The sequence below is a fragment of the Jaculus jaculus genome, chromosome 1, assembly GCF_020740685.1.
Source record: "Jaculus jaculus isolate mJacJac1 chromosome 1, mJacJac1.mat.Y.cur, whole genome shotgun sequence".
NCBI classification, from domain to species: Eukaryota; Metazoa; Chordata; class Mammalia; order Rodentia; family Dipodidae; genus Jaculus; species Jaculus jaculus.
The window spans coordinates 291,535,282-291,555,319 of NC_059102.1; the positions used below are offsets into that span (position 1 = coordinate 291,535,282).

General features: G+C 38.2%; 1 protein-coding gene across 3 annotated transcripts in view; it reads right to left on the reverse strand.

The window, feature by feature from the left end:
• Positions 1–609: 609 nt before the first annotated feature.
• The window catches only part of Hmcn1 (hemicentin 1), a 453,131-nt gene continuing 433,702 nt past the window's right edge, over positions 610–20,038 (reverse strand). For 2 of the 3 annotated variants that reach the window (XM_045142289.1, XM_045142284.1), the window contains exons 101-107: positions 19,260–19,373; positions 18,585–18,710; positions 15,835–15,963; positions 12,800–13,150; positions 9,302–9,421; positions 3,391–3,517; positions 610–1,949 (exon numbers count right to left, since the gene is read on the reverse strand). In XM_045142289.1, the coding sequence (XP_044998224.1) occupies positions 1,583–1,949; positions 3,391–3,517; positions 9,302–9,421; positions 12,800–13,150; positions 15,835–15,963; positions 18,585–18,710; positions 19,260–19,373 (1,334 nt within the window). In that variant the 3' untranslated portion in view covers positions 610–1,582. The remainder of the gene's footprint in view (positions 1,950–3,390; positions 3,518–9,301; positions 9,422–12,799; positions 13,151–15,834; positions 15,964–18,584; positions 18,711–19,259; positions 19,374–20,038) is intronic. The other variant, XM_045142294.1, reaches the window with a different exon arrangement.

Below are 20,038 nucleotides of genomic sequence, written 5' to 3' on the forward strand. Positions count from 1 at the left end.
GGAATTTGTGTAATCTGCAGGCTCAGAAGACTGTTGTAGTAATATACAAAATGGGGGTTTGCAACGTACACCTCCAGGTAGGGTCTCATTGTAGCCCAGGCTGACCACTTTGTAGTTCCAGACTGGCTTCAGACTCACAGTGATCCTCCTACTTCTGCCTCCTGACTGCTGGGATTAAAAGTGTGTGCCACCATGCCTGGCTTAGGGGTTTTGAATAGCATAATCTTAGGTAAAAAAGTTTATTCAATTATAAGCCATGATTTGGCCTCTACTAGTGTGGTATTTATCACAGGTGGGAGATGAATTCACTTGAGTTGAGAGAAAAGGAAAGTTTAGATGGACGAAGAAATAGTGATGTGGAGATAACATATTACTCACAGTCATCAAAGACAGAAAGGATGACATTTCTAGCTGTGCTACTTACAGAGGTTGTACAAGGTATCTGTGTCCAAGGGTCCTCTAATATATGAACAAAAATTATACCATATATGTCAAGAGCTATTGTGTTGTGCACACATTCATGTGTAGGACTAGAACTTTACTACCTGATGTATCTATAAGGAAACATATTTTAGATTCTTAAAACAGTTAAGAAAAAGGATGTGAAGATTTTATTTGGCCTGATGTTATTGTAACATTGTTTTTTTATAAAATAATTTTATAAAAAGTCCATCAAAATATTATATAGAAAATACACACTAAGGTAATATATATACACTTCATAAAAATAGAATACATCTTGGCAATTGCTTACAGAGTATATTACCATCATGTACAGTGTATTGACGTTTAATATGTTAGTTTGAACTCACAATATTAAAAATAAAGAATCCTGTCCTACTGTTATGTTAAAAAACTGCTTTAAAGGACAGGAAAAAAAATATGGAATGTAAAAGCTATGGAGCTAAGTGAATGGATGATTATTAAAGTAGATATTACAGATCAATGACATGGATAATTGTCTGAGGAGAAAGTAACTTCTTTTCCAGTATCATAAGCAGTTCAGATGATTTCATAAAATCACTGATATAATGTCTTCATTTTGAATGTTCAAACAAGGTATCAACAACCTTTTTAGTAGCTGTACTATGTTTTTAAGTAGTGGTGTTCCCCCCCCCCAAAAATGAAAGTAGATGTATAAGCATTATATCAATACTTTAAAAATCTTACCTTATGCCATAAGCTTTTTCCAAAATGCATAGCAACTAGTCTTATTATTCTAAAATAGTCCAAGATTCAAAAAGCTAATGAATTAGTTGTTTTTGTTCTATGCTGTTTTTAAGAAAATGGTCATTGCTACTGTGCGACCATGAAACATCACGGCTAGATGTTCAGAATAATTTTTGGGAAGTAACTGCTCCAGTGTAATAAATAAAGAAAATAGTGTAGGCAACTTCTACATATAACCACAGTGGGATCATAAGAATACCTCAGCACTACCAAGGAACACACACAACAGAGTAAAGCACCATTGTCAAGTTGTCAAGATTGCAACTGTTCAAGAGATAGTAAGCAACTTGTAGGTCCTTGATTGCCATAATTAATGTGGTTTAAATATATGGACTAGGCTAGGGAGCACATCCTAGTATGGATAGGCAGACACAGCTATATAAACTATGAACGTGGTCTGATAGTCAATGGTCCCGTTGGCACTGTAGGATAAGGCTCGGACCCTCACACGGTAGGTCTCGGGCTCTCGCAGTGGGCGTGTTGTGTACACCACTCCTTTCAGGTTTTCATCCCTTAAGGCAAAAGGAACAGTTTGTTCTTCATCCACCATGAGGAACGTTGTCCTGGGATGCATCACTCCATCCTGTGTGTAGGCAACCAGGCGGATTAAATCTTGATTGGCAGCTATTCCAAATGGAAGGGAGACAAGTTTATATTCCAAGGCATATGGGCTCAAGGCACATTCCAAATCATTGGGTGGACAGTTCTTGAGGCAGAACCTAAGGACAATAAGCATGAAATGTACTTAGTGCTCCTGCTTGGAACAGGAGAAGGCATGGTGCAAGCGATCATGATTCAGGGCAACTTTTAGGCCCTAAATGCGGAAGACTTGTGGCTACAAGATCAAGAAGGCTCACTCCATGTTCCCTGTCACTAACTCAAAACACATGCCAGGTGGCTATGAAAATAGGCTGTTGAGTCACATATTAATCTCTCCACTCCATTAACATCAGAAGTATGTGAACTCTTGAGGTTAGCAAGAATACTTAATTTCTTTTTTGGTAGGAGGTGCTGGGGGTTGAACCAAGAACCCATGCATACTAGGCAAATGCTCCACCACTGAGTTCCACCTGGCCTTAACGCGAAAAGTCAGTGTTGGACACAAAACATTTGCACATATCATGGAAACAAGCAGTTCTGAAACATAACACATGCTATGTTTGCAATATAACATCCCTATGCCAGTGCTGTCTTAAAACTGAAATAGAGTGTACTGATAATTAGTTTATTTTTCCAAAAATAATTAAAGGTCATTTAAGATTTTTAGAGGGGGACACTTCCTTTTGTAATGATCCTTCCTGCTATTTTACATTAGAAACAGTACCTTCCTATAGCCATACAGAACTTTTTTACAAAAACACATTATTTGGTCATATTTTTGAACATTTTTTGTCTCTATTTTTTATTTTCTCCTAAGAGGCTAATAGCAAATAGATCTTTGGTGGGTTCTGGGCAACCATGTTGCAGTAACTTGGTGGACGTGTCCAAGAGGAAAGTAGTTGTGAATGCTGAGTTTTTGGTTTCAGAAATGTCTTTTAATGAGCACAGACTATCCAAGAATATTATCACTTATTTTCAATGGTCTTCTTACCCTGGGCAGGGTGTGACATGTCTGGAAGAGTAGGGGAGAAATAGAAGAGTAGCTCATTTTAAAGCCAGAAGACTGTCAGACAGCAGGAAATGTACCCGAGACACTACCAATGGCAGACTTTTGACTCATCCTTGTTCCTCTCCATTCTCTTATGGCATGGTGAGTCACCATAGCAACAGACAGGTACTTCTTGGAGTGCTCAACATGCTGACAGCACTTACCATGGAGAACAAGTTGGAATGGGAAAATCTCAAAGAAAGGCAGCCTGTATCACCCAGTAAGGTGCCAGCTGTCCGAGAGGAGCTCTGGATGAGCCACGGTGATGCCATGCTGGAGAACCTGCTTCCAGGAAGCCTTGGCAGCCATGGGTGACAGTTTGGCTTGCAATGGTGACTGCCTAGTGAGCTCATTTCTTGCCCATTCATTGAAGAATGAACATAGCGCCAGCCTACATCCCCTTGGGATTACTGACTTATTATGAGTTACACATGACTGCAGACAAGGCTTATACTGGAAAAGAAGATGAAGGACTCTCAGACGCGAGTCTGGGATGAGAAGGCAAAACATACCCCAAAACAGGATCCCGCTGGTAGTTGGGTGGGCAGGGCGTGTCGATGCACTGGAAGCTTCCTCTCACATTGAAGCACATACGATTTGGCCCACAATGCACGTTCTGCTCCAGACACTCATCAACATCTAGGGACGGCACACAGAACACAAGGTATCAGTGGTGGAGGGTCAACAAAGGCCCCTGTGGCAGGAGTTGATTTCTGTAATACAGAGGCAGTCTCCTACAGCCCCCATAAATGAACTTCTCCAAGCTTCAACCACAAAATAGGGATCATGATACCTGGTGTATTTATTTCTCAGATTGCGTTGAGGTCACATTTCTTTATTGTGTGTGAAAAGATGTAAAAAGTAAGGCACATGAAAGTCAAAGGAGCTCAATTAAGAGCTCTCTCATACTTCTTCTATTTGGAAAAGAGAGTGCAAATGAGTTTGTCAAGCAAATATCTTAACCACACCAAGCTAAAAATTTAAAGCCCATGGGGGAATATTTTGTAAAGTAAAGAATATCTCTAATAAATGACCTGTGTATTATAAGTTCAAATTGAGGAGAGGGAAGAAGGGGTGTAGGAATTAAAGACATTATATTATAAGCTCAGAGAAGACTGAACAGGTCAGTCGGATCTTAGGGCCTGAAGTAAGTGGACCGAGTCCAAGTGCTCAGACTGTCCAGAGCCTGACTCAAGAGTATGGCAATGGGTTACTCTCCCTGGGTGATGGCAAGGTCGTGTGGGGAACAGGCAAATAGAACACATTTAATCTTGTTTTCTTCTCAAAGCTGTTAAAGAGAAACACTTAAATAATTAGAATTAAGAAACATTGGGCTGGAGAGCTGGCTTATTGGTTAAGGAGCTTGCCTGCAAGGCCAAAGGACCTATGTTTGACTCTCCAGATCCCACATAAGCCAGACACACAAGGTGATGGAAGTATGCAAAGGCTTCACATGTGCAAAAGGTGGTGCATGTGTCTGGAGTTCGACTGTAGTGGCTGGAGGCCCCGGTGAGCCAATTCTGTCTCTTTCATTAAAAAAAAAAAAAAAAAAAGAAAGAAACATTAAGGTAGCACTAAAGGAAACTTTTGAGGTTTCTGAAAAAGTTTTTGTATAAATTCTTAGTTTGGAGGTGGTCCATATTTGAGGATCCAAAGATCTGTGAATGAAAATGTGTGACTCTGTGTGTGTGTGTGTGTATGTGGGTATGTGAGGGGGAAATCTGTGAATGAAAATGTGTATGTGTGTGAGAGAAAGAGAGAAAGAAAGAGAAAAAGAGCTTTTGAATGAGAGTCCATAAACTTCATAGATTTTGAAGGATTTTTGAAATCCGAAGATTATGAAACCCAAAAGCTGAGATACTTGCCTAGCAGATCCAAGCTTGCTACCAGCATGAGGACAGGTATATATTTCAGGGAATCAATAGCTATATCTCATTTTCTACAAGTTATTGTTCCAAAAATTCTGCTTTAGAATTCTTGTAGCCTTCAGGACTTCTTTCATAAACTCCTCCCTTCCAGAAGAAAGGTTACCATGAATCTCAGGGCAAAGAAGAAATGTTATACTTGAACTCCACATGGATACTGGTAGGCCTTATTTTACCATAGAAAGTGAGTTGCTTGCCATGGGAACACCTACTTTAGTTATTATTTAGTTTAAAGAGACAAAAATTGCCTTGGACTTTTTCAGACAACTTGATTGGCTCGACATCAAAATAAAAGAGAGACTGATTGAGAGAGGGAAGGGATATGATAGAGAGTGGAGGATATTTTATATTTGTAATATAATGTATCTATCTGTAAAAACTGAAAAGTTGCTATACTTGAAAAGTATGCTCAAAGCCACTTGACATTTTAGCTACTTGTTCTGTGCTGGCAAAGATGACATGTTATTTTTTGTGACTAGATTTATGTTAGGACTAGATTTCCTATAGGAATGAACCCCAGAGTGGAATAGTTTTTATTTCAGTTATGTCTTGTCCATTGTTTCTGTGATCAGAGTTCTAATTATGATCTTATCTGACAGAAGTGCTTTATCTCTTACAAACTGAGATTATCTTACAAATGAAGTAAAAACACTTGAGGAATTAGTCTAGCCTTCCTGTTTCTCATTAAAGTTTTCCTTTAAGAGCTGGAGAGATGGCTTAGCGGTTAAGTGCTTGCCTGTGAAGCCTAAGGACCCTGGTTCGAGGCTCCATTCTCCAGGACCCATGTTAGCCAGATGAACAAGGGGGCGCACACGTATGGAGTTCGTTTGCAGTGGCTGGAGGCCCTGGCACGCCCATTCTCTCTCTCTCTCTCACTATCTGCCTATTCCTCTCTCCGTCACTCTCAAATAAATAAATAAAAGTGAACAACAAAAAAAAGTTTTTCCCTTAACATTTATCCCAAAAATTTCATCTAGTCCCTCATTTTTCTAGTGAATTCGTGCAGCAGCACAGATGCCGGTGAGTGGGCTGCAGGAGCCTCGGAAGTGCAGCGTGAAGACAATCTGTGACACGGAAGAGCTGCGAGCATCACAGAGTGCTCAGCGGCTGGGCATAAACCATGAGAAAATATGAAAATCTATTATTTAAGTAAATACTCATGTGTGACATGAAAGCAGAAGGGAGATTATGTGGAGCATGTGGGGACCAGTGGAAGGGAAGACAAAGGAAGGGGAAAAGGTAGTGGAATGTGGATATGAGCAAGGTATAATGATATATGTGTATAAAAATGTTATAAAGAAACCATTAATTTGTACACTAACTAAAACAAACTAGTTACATAGATATAAAAACTCCATTGAATTATTTCATGACCTTCAGAACTAGTCATTTTTTTGTAGATTAGAGATTAGTCTTAACAATCAAATGTTAATGTCTGAATCAGAGGTGTCCAACTTTTTGACATTGTGACATGACACTGTCATCTTCTACAGCATTGGGCTGTATTCACAGCTTTCCCGCAATGCATGCATGCAGCCTGTGGGTGGCATGTTGGATATATCTATTATAAATGTTTGCATTTTGTGAAGGTCTTTGGGCTCTTCAAACAAACATGAGAAGTATTTATTAGCCTCGAAGAAAGTACTCCATGTGAAAGAAGCATTTGTCCTTAGTCCTCAATGTCTGCTTTCCATATAGAAGCTTTCTAGGCAGGCAGTCCTGCTTTCTGTTTGGTCTAGTTCTATCCAGCTTCATAGGATTAAGGGATGTTACCTTGGGGTCATCTCTTTTCCACTCAGCCACGCTCCACTACTCTTAAAAAATGGAAGGTGAAAAACCAAAAACATAAACAAAAACTGAAAAATGATTCTTGTCTCCTGTAATGGATCTAGTGATGACATCTGGTTTTAATTAAACACTATAAAAAAGCATTATGATAGAAATTAAAGCATAGGCACCTTATAATAATACAGCTACCCGAACAGAATTGCAAAATGAGCTGGAAAGATTTATATCAAAAGAATTAGAACATATGAATGAATTTAACCAAGTGCTTTTGTTTGCTAAAGAAAATAATTTGGGATGTACATACTTGAAATATCTGTCTTATAAGAAGTGTATGTCATTCAGATTCATGATAAACATATGGATTACTTTATTAGAAACATGGATAGATGGCAACACTCATTCAAATGTAATGCCAATATAATATTTTTGCTTTTTTTTTTTTTTTTTTTTTTTGGTTTTTCGAGGTAGAGTCTCACTCTGGCTCCGGCTGACCTGGAATTCACTATGTAGTCTCAGGGTAGCCTCGAACTCTCGGCAATCCTCCTACCTCTGCCTCCCGAGTGCTGGGATTAAAGGTGTGTGCCACCACGCCCGGCTTTATTTCTGCATTTTTAGATTTAGGTGCATGTCTTTAATCCTAGCACTTGGGAGGCCAAGGTAGGAGGATCACTCTGAGTTTGAGGCCAGCCTGAGACTACACAGTAAATTCAAGGTCAGCCTAAGCTACAGCGAGATGCTACCTTAAAAAAATGGATTTGTGGTACATAAAATTAGTCAAAGGATCTTTAAGTTTCTCCTCACTACTTTTCAAAAACATCTTCATTGGTCATGCTGTTTGGATATTGTTTTGAATTTTACAGTGCAATGACTTTCACTTTTGACAGAAGGTTCTGTCTTTGTTCTGTTATATTTTCCAATTTCCCTCTTCTTATTGACATTTCTACTACCAATATGCAAAGTTTTAAAGAAATTATACAGAAATGAAAACCAGTCTCTTGTTTTTCATAATTACCTCATTTTCTAAAGTTATAAAACGACTCTAAGTTATTCTTTAGAGTGAGTAAAGACTTCTTTAAAAGGCAAAATTGTTTTCTCTCATGTCTTTGTAAAGCCACAAAGTATGTAACCCATTTAAGTTGCAAACATCTCAAGTGACACCTGTTTCTGATTTGTTCACAGTATTTTCCACTCTGTGGCACAAATGAAAACTGAAAAACATTTTGAGCTAAATGAGTGACTTAGGGCAATTAAAAAAAAAACCAAACAAACAAAAACTGGCAACTTTAGAAAAGAAGAAAAATCTCTCTAATGAGTTTCTAATGTAATCCTTTAAATTTTGCTAATTTTGGGTTCTTGGTTTGGTTGGTTATTTCAAATGGCTTGTTATCTGCTATACCCTTCCTTGGTGCCTGGAACAATTATAGAAGCGGAATTGAATGTCTGCACTTGAAGAAAAAGCTGAAAAACTCAGATAAGTTTGAACTACAGACAGGCAGTGCTCCTGCCCTGCTCCACAGGGCTCTGAGTCTGGTGCTCTCCAAACCCCAGGAGAGACCACGGATGTTAGAAATGCATTCATCTGAGGGCAAGTACTACCTTTGTTCTTGACTGTTCTAGAACACCAAGGTACACACACTTTACCTTTTATTATCTGTAGTGCATGTACAAATCATGGATAGTTACAAGTAATAGTTGCTTTAGAAAACCGTAACATAAACCAGGCAAGGTGGTGCCTGCCTTCATCCCAGTGCTTGGGAGGGAGAGATAAGAGGATTGCCATGAGTTCGAGGCCAGTCTGGGAATGCATAGTGAGATCTAGGTTAGCCTGGGCTAAAGTGAGATACCACCTTGGAAAACCAAAACCAACCAACCAACCAAACAAACAAAAAACCCCACCCCCCCCAAAATAAAAAAAAAAAACTTAAACAAAAACCGTAACATAATACTGCTAATCTCAGTAAGATATTATGTATAGGGTAGGTTCTTCATGGGTGGGAGCAAAGGCTATACTGAGTTCAGGCTTCTTCTCTAGCGTCCTCAATGCAGCGGGAAACTCAGAGAGAGTGAAGGGCAGAGAAGGGGAAGGGGTGGTTTATGCTAACTAAGGTAAAGCAGCCATTCATTGTCCATCCTGGCGGAGGTTCCCAGAATACATTTTCCATAAACTGCATTCCTAGTAAGTCTTTTGTAAATCTAACAAAAGAAATTTCAATCTCAGTTCGATTGGTACTGGTGTGTCTCTCTCAAAGATTTTATCAACATAAAATCTAAGCATGATGCAGGACTTAATTTGCTTCAGAATTTCATTAATTTCTGCAATATACAGACTATCCTTTTGGTACATATAACATCATGCCTCGCACTACATGTAGTTCCGTCAGCACTCTTCTCATGCTCCCTTCCACCTTAAATGAATGGTAAAAACAGTGTTTGAAAAGATATGTTCCTATGAAGTTTAAAAACATGTAACATAAACTGAGCTAATCATTTTTGCTCCTTAAATCCATAAACATGATCCAACTATTTTCTTTTATTAAATTACTTTCTTCTGGTTTCTCTTCCTTGCTCAATCAATTTTTAAACATAAGTCTGTCCAGTAAGAATGGGAAAGAAGGAGAAGTAAGTAGGGGAATAATTCACAAAAACTTTTCACATTTTCCTATCTTGATTTTATGCCAAGATGCAGCAATAAACACTCAAAGTTTCTCACCTTGACACGTTTTCCCATTGAATGTCAGGTCATAACCAGGAGGGCAGATACACTGATAGCTTCCTATGGTATTTTTACACTCATGTTGACAGATGTCGCTGTTTTGACATTCATCAATATCTGTTTGGAAAGAAAGCAGACTTGTATAACCATGCCAAACAGAAGTAGGATCTGTGACAGGGCCCACCACAAACACACTGTTGATATATATTATAAAAACTACTGAAAAAGTTTATTTTATGTGCTTACAAATGCTCAGAGCCATCTTATACCAAAATCTGTTTGTAGTATTATAAAACATTAAATATAGTAAAATATGCACCAAACTATGTTATGAAACACCTTGCTATTTATCATCTTTACATGCATACATAAGCTGATGTCCCCAATTGGCCACTTTTTGTTTGATGAAGGAAATAGATTGAAATGATAGAGGGGACAGATCTGTATAAGATATTAAGTCACCAAAAAACTAAACTTTTGCCAGGATGGTAGAACTTACTTAAAACTTGGCTTTTGTTGAGATTAAATGGAAAAAAAGGAGGATCTATTTTTTATTCCATTTAAACTTGAGAGTCTTACTATTTGCATCCCTTCTCTACAATATCCATGCATAGCTTTGCCATACTAATATACTGAGTGGGAGGGTTTTCATTACTGTGAGAGGTATATGCTCATCAAACTCTTACATGATGGCCATGTACTAATAGCAGCTGCATATCTGTAATCATGCTACATTTGACAGCCACTTAACTTCTCAAGATCTCAGTTGATTATCCTGCCAAAAGGGAAGATTGACCAGGTAGTGTGAATCACAGGTTTTCGTTCACATGCTGAAGCATATGAGAAAGCACTTTACATACCACAAGGGGGCTGTCTTTTATTGTCAAACATCGTCATGAAAATAGCAATTAAAAGGAGAGGGAGAGCAGGTGATAATTCAAAACACCTTGATATTTGCTTTACTGTTCCAGTTGTTTTTACTTTGGTTAATATTTAATTTTGCTCATGGTCACCAAGCACACACTAACCAGTGGAAGACCAGAGAATAAGACATAAATTGGGAACAGGTGTGCAGGAGGGGGACGTAAAGAGAAGACAAAGTCTAGGAGATGGCTCAGAACAAACAGCTCTCTTCCCATTTGTGAGATATAATTGCAATCAGCGATGACAAATGTTAATCAAATATTCATTTATTTGAATGCCTATGCATCATTTTAGCTGACCAAAGTATTCATTCCATAACATGGGTAAATTATTTTGTCTTTTTCTCTTTAAGCATATGTTCTAACCTAAAATACCAGAAATTTAAATTTAAAGTAGTTTCCATGGAACATCACAACATATGAATTTTAATGTGGTCCCAAGTATGATTTCTGCATTCAGACCCAGAGCAAAGTTCTCTATTCCTGTTAAGGTTTGGGATTAATTCTTTACAAGCTAAATTTTAGCCCTATTCTAACAAGATTCCACAGTGTTAATTTAAATTTTTTATGATTTGTCTATCCCAGATGGTTAATTAAAGGCAGTTGGTGTTTATTGCATTGCTCTTGTTCATAATTCTGGAGCTGTCTGCAATCTTTGTGCAAATATCTTTATTAATTCCAATAAAATCTCACCACATTTCAAGAAATGCATAAGCCTAGTCATTGCTCTGGAGTAAATGATGAGCTATGAAAGTTGACTTTGACTTTTTCAGGACTGACCCTCTCAAACAATAGATTCCTTCCTGCCTAGGATGGTATTTCTGACATACCATAATACTTGTATAATATAAACACCAAGATAGAAAACATTAGGCTAAGCTATGATAGAACTACAGCTAAAGGCAATAATGAAAAGGAAAGAATTGGGCTGTTAATCAGAAAGCTTTCTAAAAATGACTTGCATCTTGAGATATTAGTGGACACCAGCTAGACAGTGTGGAGTGTGAGGTTATAGCATCATCCGCTTAGTGCAACACAAAGATAAGCAGGATGTTGACATAGAAGAATAAGAGCAGAATGGAAAAAGGTGCTTATCTAAAACGAAGGCCAAAGTGGGGGTGGTCATACCTTGTGAAAACTCTCCAGTGAGAATAACTATTGGGAAGAAACTAAGACAGAATGTCAATAAAAGAAGAGTAAGGGTTGAAATTAGTGATTAATCAGATCAAAATTGTAGGCACGAAAAACAGCCAATATTCAAAATGATTTGGAGTCCAGATAATTAGTAATTATCATACTGGGAAAATATGGAGTATTGTTAACAAATGCATTGATGTTTGCAACTGGTGTCATCCACAATCCTGGGGAGCTCATGTCACAGGGAACGTTCCCAAGTCCATGATGGTGAGCTTCAGTACATGAGGGTGACTAGAAAGGAAAGTGCTAGAAAAACCGGAACCCAATAACAGAGTGTCAAATTTGAGAAGGTTGGAGGCAGAGGGGATATGAGAAGCTGAGTTCCCTCAAGGCTAGTCAAGGAAATGTACCAGAAAAGATAATGATGCAAACAGAAGGCATGTGGAAGAGTAAAAAGTGCAATTAAAAAAAAAAAAGAGCAAAGTCGAGAGTAGGAGAAAACCTCAAAACATTTTTTAAAAAACACTTAATAGAAAACATGCTTAGTAGAGAATAAGCAAAGTGTAGAACACTAAGCCTAATGATCTTTGAATTTAAACAGAATTTCTTTCTCCTCTCCCTTTCCTTGTTTTTTCTTTCCATTTAATAAAGAGTGGAGCGAAGTTCTGCTTGCTAATTCTTCTTGGTGCCTAGCTTACTGACATGCAAACTGTGGATACTCACAGAAAATTGAGTTAAATGAATGACAGATGGCAATGTTTACAACTTAACTGAAAACAAGGCCTCAGTTCTTTGATGGGAAATTACAATTCAGGTTTGCAAATGCAATTACACACTTGTGACTTTAGATAAAGATACTGAATGCATGTGTTTTAGAGCAATAATAGCAACTTGATTTTGTTCTGGCTCACATTATCTTTTTATTGACATGCATAGGTACAAAATAATCACACAGGGAAATTCTGTGGTGAGTATGTGATAATAGCCAAGAGGATATTGGCGGGTATATAGACCATCTGGCTGAGTAGCTGAAACTCACTGTGAACCCACTGCTTTTGTACCAATGTAGCTAGGATCTGATTGTACCATATCATGTCACTATATCTAGACATCTCACTTAAGAGTCATATTCTGAATGACACAAATTTATTTTACATAGAATTTAATTTAGTAACACTTTGAGAGTGATCAAGAAGAGAAACTTAATACAACACACTAAATTACTAGAATGCATACATGTAAATACATCATTTATTTGGATAAAGTTTGTAATCATTTTAGGTGCCAGAATAAATGTCTTGAAACTTTGAGTCATCCCAGACTTGAGATCAGATGGAGTTCAGGGCACCAACTAATCATAGGCGCTATACACATGCCTAGACTCTAGACAGGAAGTGAGCCCACAGAAAGGAAATGTAATATGGCTGACATTTACCTACACATGTGTCATGCTTTGCCTCAGAGCCTTCAGGGCAAGTTTTCCTAATAGTCCTTCTAGTCCTGGAGAAAGATGCTCTGCTGTTCCTATACTCTGAGTAGGAGCTGTAGAGATGTGAGTACTGTCTGTAATGCTGTTGAGGTTGATGGTTGTTTCTCACAGGGGGGAACCGTGCAAGGTTATAGCTACTGTACTGGGTGCCAAAACTAGGCAGCCTCTCCAATCCAGCGCAAGATTTCCCGTCCCCTAATAAATGCTGTCCTGGCGGACAGACACACTTGAAGCTGCCGGGGGTGTTGGAGCACTGATGTGCACAAGGTTTAGGTACTTGTTCACACTCATTAATGTCTGCTCGTGTGCCATGATACATAAAAAAGAGAAAAAAAAAAAACCACATACACACATACAGAAAACAGGAAGAAACCATCAGTCTGTGAAACAAACTGAAGACATTACGTCACTCTCCATAGATGGGAACACAATAATTTCTCCTGCAAACTTTTGAGAAAGCTTTCACATTCAGTTATGAAGACATAGTAAGGTTCTGTGACTTTCTCTAAAAATTGCTTCTCATGCACAGGCTTTATTTAAACATTGTGGTTCCAGAGGGTGGCTCAGAAAACAAGACACCATTCTGTGACTCCATCTTCCCTTTATTTTCCATTCAGACAGCCTTAAGACCTACTAAACGGTTTTAGCCTTGTCTTGACTTCAGAAACAAAAACAAACTTGGATGTTGTATTGTTTTGGGCTAATTCAGCACACAACTTTATATGTAACGTGTAATACTGGAATTACTTTTTTTAGGTGTCATATAAAGTAATGGGTTTCAACATGGAAATCTTAAAACTATACACTCAGCTTTCTAAGTTAAACTAGACAGAGGCATGCTACATTACTGAAATTTTTGTCTTCACCTGGAAGCAAAGATGCAAAAGAGTGTGGACTCCCAAATCAATACAATTTTCACCAAACTGCAATTATCAAAGTGTTTCACTATAAATCACCTAATTAAATATGCATGCACATTTTCAAATACTTTTTCTTCTTCTTTTGACGAATAGATCCTTTGGATGTATTTCTGGCTTGACAAATTGCTTGACAAATTGGAAACATTTTCATGTGTTTGGGTATAATCTTTATTAAACGTAAGCACTTTTAAACTTACTTCTTTCCACGTGGAGGACCTTTGTCTGTCTGCGCCATCTCTGTCCTCCTGCACTTCATTACGCACATGACAGCCAGAGTGATCATTTCCAAATGGAAATCTCCTACATCTCTCATGTCTCCCCATCTCACAGCTTGAAGAAAAGCTAAGCTCTTTATTAGGGTCTTTTTGCTCGCTGCCTAGCTTTCCTCCAACAGCCGCGGCCCTCTGGATGTCTCCGAGGGAGGTTGGCACATTCCTATCTCAGTGTCTTTGCTATCTCTTGGCTCTCCTCTGGGCCTGAAAGGCACTGGCTCAGCACTTTACATGCAGGATGCTTCTGTACCCCGAGAATATCTAAAGAGGTGACAGGATCATGGAGGCACTACTCTAACCTGGCTCATTCCTGTATTGCCTTGATTGGTTAACACTATCTGAACCTGCATGGTTATTTATTCTGTGAAGTTCTTTCTCTCATGGAAGGTCAATTCCATAAGACAGAGGTCTGGTCCACACTGTTTATGTTATCTTATAACCTGGAACATCTTCCAGCACAATCAGATGCTCACGAAGTACTAGGTGCATTAATGAAGGGATGAGTTCTAATGCCATGTGTCAAGTCAGGCCATTAGCAGTAGAAATGAATGGTGTCATATAAAGAACTGAGGCCTTAAATACTGGAAAAACTGAATTTAAAAACTAATGGGTATCTGTGGGTGGAGGGAAGAACGAAATTGCATCTCTGGTTTGGGTTAGTTATAACATTCCTCACTACTGCATCCAATCTTTTGTACAATTACAACTTTCAGATGCATTAATATTGATATAACTACAGACTCAATGTTTTTGTCTGTTTTGAGTTATTAACCTTGAATTAATAGTCAAAGCAAACATATTTTTTCCTAAATGACTAAAAAGAAGGAAACAAAGATATAAGCTCACTGTACCTACACAAACTTAGAAAATTATTTATCTTTTTTTCACTTATATGTCAACAAATGGGGTATGTACTTGCAACTTTTCCAGTAAGTTAAAATAGTAAATAACCAGGAATAAAAGCCATTCTTTAACCCATCACTATGTGACACAAAAATATACAAAATGTTAAACCAAGTAGTAATTTGCTTTAAAAGCTACTTTAGCAGGCAAAAATTAAAATTAGCATTTTAAATTCTTTAAGGCAATGACATTGCTGTTTTCAGTTCTTCTCAGCACAATGTAAGACATTCAACTGCTACATGTCAGTGGACAGATGAGCGTTCTATTCTGATCCACTACTACAATGGCTGTTCAGGGTGTTGTTAATCGTCTGAATAGAAGGTATATGTTATCCAATATCTAAATCGAGGACTAAATGATGATTTTTGCATTTTTTGCTATCAAAAAGTTTCTAGAAATAGTGCTAGCTTGATCATTTGTTACACGGAAAGTGCTATACTAGGAGCTTAGAAAAAATGAAGCAAGACTTTATAAATAATTTCCCATAGATATTGTTTACTAGATAAGCAAAAGAATTAATTTTAAAATCATAGCAAGATCCTTAAGGTATTATTTAAATGCTCATACATTTTTAAAAATTATATTTAAATATTGCTAAAGACCATTTAATAGATTCATTTCTTGATTATCCATATGCTAATTAAAAAAATCAGTAGTATTTAGAAAGCACTCAGGAAATGATTACATTAATCACTTGGAATGCCAATATAAATGGAACTCAATCTGAAGTTTTTGTTGAAGTTACTCAATTATATTATGATACTTAAACCAATTTATATACCTTCTAGGCATAGCAAGATCTACAGGTGGAGAGATCCTAAGCACCTGGTAAGGCTGATTAACTATACCAGCAGCTCCGTTAATAAAAGAGTTTCTGTGAACTTACCCATACAGGGTCTTCCAACTCCTTGAGACCGATAACCTCTCGGGCATGCGCAACGGTAGCTGCCTCTCGTGTTCTCACATATTTGATTATATCTGCACTGATGAGTCCCATCTTTACATTCATCAATGTCTACAGACATGGAGGCAATAAAGAGCAGTAACATTCCTTCTTTGAGAATCCAAAGTCAGTATACTTAAAATTCCCATTCTGCAGACCTGGCAAAGGGTGTGCTTCTTCCCATATGGCAGAGATCCTACCAAACCGGGACTCAGGACTCGGAGTCACAAACCTGCATTTAAATCTGAGCACTTTCATTTGTTAACTGGCTCCGTCTCTTCCCTCCTGTGCTGCCTACTGTGGAAAGTTTTATTCTTTTTTTTGCTTTTGTCTCTTTTTTATGTTTGTCTCATTTGGCCTTCTCATTTGTATAGTGATTATGTTTAGGTCAATAGAGAGTAATCGTGCCTCACTGCTTCTGATTCGCAGTTCTCCAGTCCTAGCCCATGGTTTACCAGTAAGCCCTCACTCTTGTTCTTACTCCCTTGTCTATGCTAGTAGCACTCCCATTTACCTGGCCAACCTGGCTGCTAATATCAGGGTCATTTTTTGTTTTGTTTTGTTTTTCTAGGTAGGGTGTCACTCGAGCCCAGACTGACCTGGAATTCACTATGTAGTCTTGGAGTGGCCTTGAACTCATAGTGATCCTCTTACCTGTGCCTCCCGAGTGTTGGGATAAAAGACACGTGCCACCACGCGTGGCATAAGGGTCATTAAAAAAATATTTTATTATTTATTTATTTGACAGAGAGAAAGAGACAGACAAAGAGAGAAAGAGAGAGAGAGGGAGAGAATGGGCACACCAGGGCTTCCAACCACTGCAAATGTACTCCAGACACATGTGCCACCTTATACAGCTGGCTTATGTGGGTCCTGGGGAACTGAACCTGGGTCCTTTGGCTTTGTAGGCAAGTGCTTTTACCACAAAGAAATCTCTCCAGCCCATCAGGGTTATTTTTAATGTATTCCTGTAGTTGCTAAGATTGGGCAATTCTGTTTCCTTCAATTCAAACTCTACATCTTGAGCTGGAGAGATGGTTCAGCAGTTAAGGCACTTGCCCTTCAAACTTAACAACTGGGGTTTGATTCCCAGTATCCACATAAAGCCACATGCACAGTGGCACATGCATCTGGAGTTTATTTGCAGTGGCTGGAGGCCCTGGCATGCCCATTCTCTCTCTCTGTCTCTCTTCTATCTCTCTCTGAGCTAGATTTTTCTGTAGTCTCCTAGTCTGCTGATGTTGCGTCTCACTTCTAATTATCTTAGACCAAATCACAGAGCCAATAGTCCTAAAAACATTTATAGTTGCATGCAACTATGTCATGATACAAATTGGTTGCTACTTCAGTTAAGGAAAATATCTATAGGGTTAGAGCTGAAAATATTTGAAATATAAGTCTAATACTCCTCCTTAAAATTATTATTATTATTATTATTATTATTATTGAAGCGGAGTTTCACCCTAGTCTAGGCTTACTTGGAACTCATTTTGCTGTCCCAGGCTGGCCTCCAACTCAAAGTGATCCTCCTACCTCAGCGTCCTGAGTACTGGGATTAAAGGTGTGCACCAACATATTCTCTTTAGAATTTTGTAGGCATCCTAACCTCCCTGCACCTCAACAATTACCAGAACGTGGTCAATATTCCTTCAGCTGTATCTATAAATTTGCCACTACTATCATATTTTGTCCCATTGAATTCAAGGCATATTTATTGTAACTTCATAATGTATATTTCAGAATGGGTCTTTTATTGTTAAAAAAAAAAAAGGGAAAATTGCCATTTTTACAGTAAGAAACCTAATTTTAAAATTTCTTTGTGATGGTGAGATTGATCCAAGATCAGAGAACTGTCAGGAAGGAAAGACACTGTTCAGTAGTTTCTTCTTGTGTCTAGCTATTTCTCCTGAGCACAGAAAGTCCTCACTCTCTCTTTTCTTCCTTTTCCACCAATTCACACTCCACACAGACCTATATTTAAATGTGAGCACTTCCATGATACCTTCACTCCTGTTACACTCTTGATATTCTTGAGCATTTTCAATGTATTTTATGGAGCTTCTCGCTGTTTTTCTTTGGCTAGGAGTAGGAGCAGGTCATTAGCCCTTGGCTTCTATTCGTCCTGCAGCTTTTAGCTCTGCTGGCACAAGAAGGCCGGCACAGGACAGGCACACAGAGAGTACACTCAGAAGAGATATAATTCACTTTGCTTTATATCCCAACTTTCAAAGTAAAGATATCTATTAACTCAGAAGGCTGCTACAGAATAGATACATAAAAAGCAAATGAGGGAAAATAGAATTTATTTTATTATCTTCTCGTTGATTTAACATTAGATTTGAATTCATTACAATTTGAATAAGCATACTTTTTCTTAATTGTTATGAAATTCTATACAAGTATGCTACATTTCACCTGAGAAATACTATGCAGTAGTATTAATTCATATGGATGTTAAACTATGTAAACAAATGTGTAATTGGTGGGAGTTTAAAATCGCCACAGTTCTCCACAGAAACCTTCCAGTTCCTGGTATAGTCATGATGTTGGGTTCCTAGAGCTCAAAACTACCAATGGAGAAAGATTTCCTTACTAGCTTAAATTTACCTTCATCATCTCGGTATTCATTATAAAGATGGGAGCCTTACTTGACTTGCTGATGGCAAAGGGGTCTCCATCCCTGCAACACTCACCAATGCAGGTTCCATTTTCAGCCTTGGTCATTCCATTTGGACAAAGGTCAATGCACTTATAGCCACCACGAGTGTTCTTACAGTGCTGATCTGGCCGGCACACATTCTGTCCACATTCATTCACATCTTGAGAAAGGAATATAAACAATGCAGTCTGAGTAAGTGATGGCTTCCACGTTCCCAGAGAAAAGATTCCTTTGGACTTAAAGGGTATTATAAATGAATATGCATGTCCACTGCATAATCACTGTATCAGTGCAAAGTGCTTAAGTCCAACAAGGTAAGTAACACACTTTCAAAAAAAATGATAAAGTCAAAAACAAAAAGAGCATATTGTCACACTGAACTGTAGCCATGCCATTCACTTGCTCTCAATTTCAATAATAAAATTGATCTACATTATATCAACCGTATATGTATATATGTATGAGTGTACATGTCTTTTATGCTTTGATGAGAAAACTCAGAATGTACAGGAAATGTTAAAAGAGCCTAATGCCTTTGTATGGGCGGGGGGAACTCATCATAGCATTTAATCACTTTCCTTTTTTTTGGCATGGACCACATATGATGTGGGGTTGGTGTCCAATATTTGAACGAGTCTTGGGACACGCTGCTTGCATTTAGATCAGACATCATTTACATCATTGCTTTAAATTCAAATGCTTTTCTTACCAAGGCATTTTCTGCCTTTGAGCTGATAGCCAGGTTCACATCCACAGTGGAAACTCCCAATGACATTGAAGCAACGCTGGTGACAGGGACTGGATTCCTGACATTCGTTAATATCTGTTAATAAAGCAAACCTTCAGTATATGTTGCCAGAAAATGGAATTAATTTAGTCCCCATGTTTAACATTTTTACCATCTTGATGAAGAGCATGTTTAAGACCTTCTCTGAAGCTAATCCAGTACATTTGTTCCTGGGAGGACATGCTAGATAACTGATAGAATTAGCATTGGAGGGCTGGAGAGATGGCTTAGCAGTTAGGGTACTTGCTTGCAAAGCCAAAGGACCTAGGTTCTATTCCCCAGGTCCCATGTAAGCCAGATGCACAAGGTGGTATATGCACCTGGAGTTTCTTTGCAGTGGCTGGCAGCCCAGGTGTGCACATTCTGTCTCACTCTCTGTCTCTTTCTCTCAAATAAAAAGCATATATATATTTATATATTTTATATTATTATTATTTATATATTTATATATATATATATACCCACATATATACAGAGAGAGAGAGAAAATTAGCACTGGCCAATGCAGATGTTTGCAGAAGGCTCACACTATGCTGATGAGACACCCCTCAACTTTTACTTTAAGTATTCTACCAGATGGCACCCACTCTTGTTTCTAGGAACTTTCAGTTCTGACATGTTGCTGCAAGCCTGGGATAGAGAGTGGGAGAAGAGGGACGGAGTGGTGGGACAGGTCTTTTGCTCTTGGCTCTCTTTTCCCA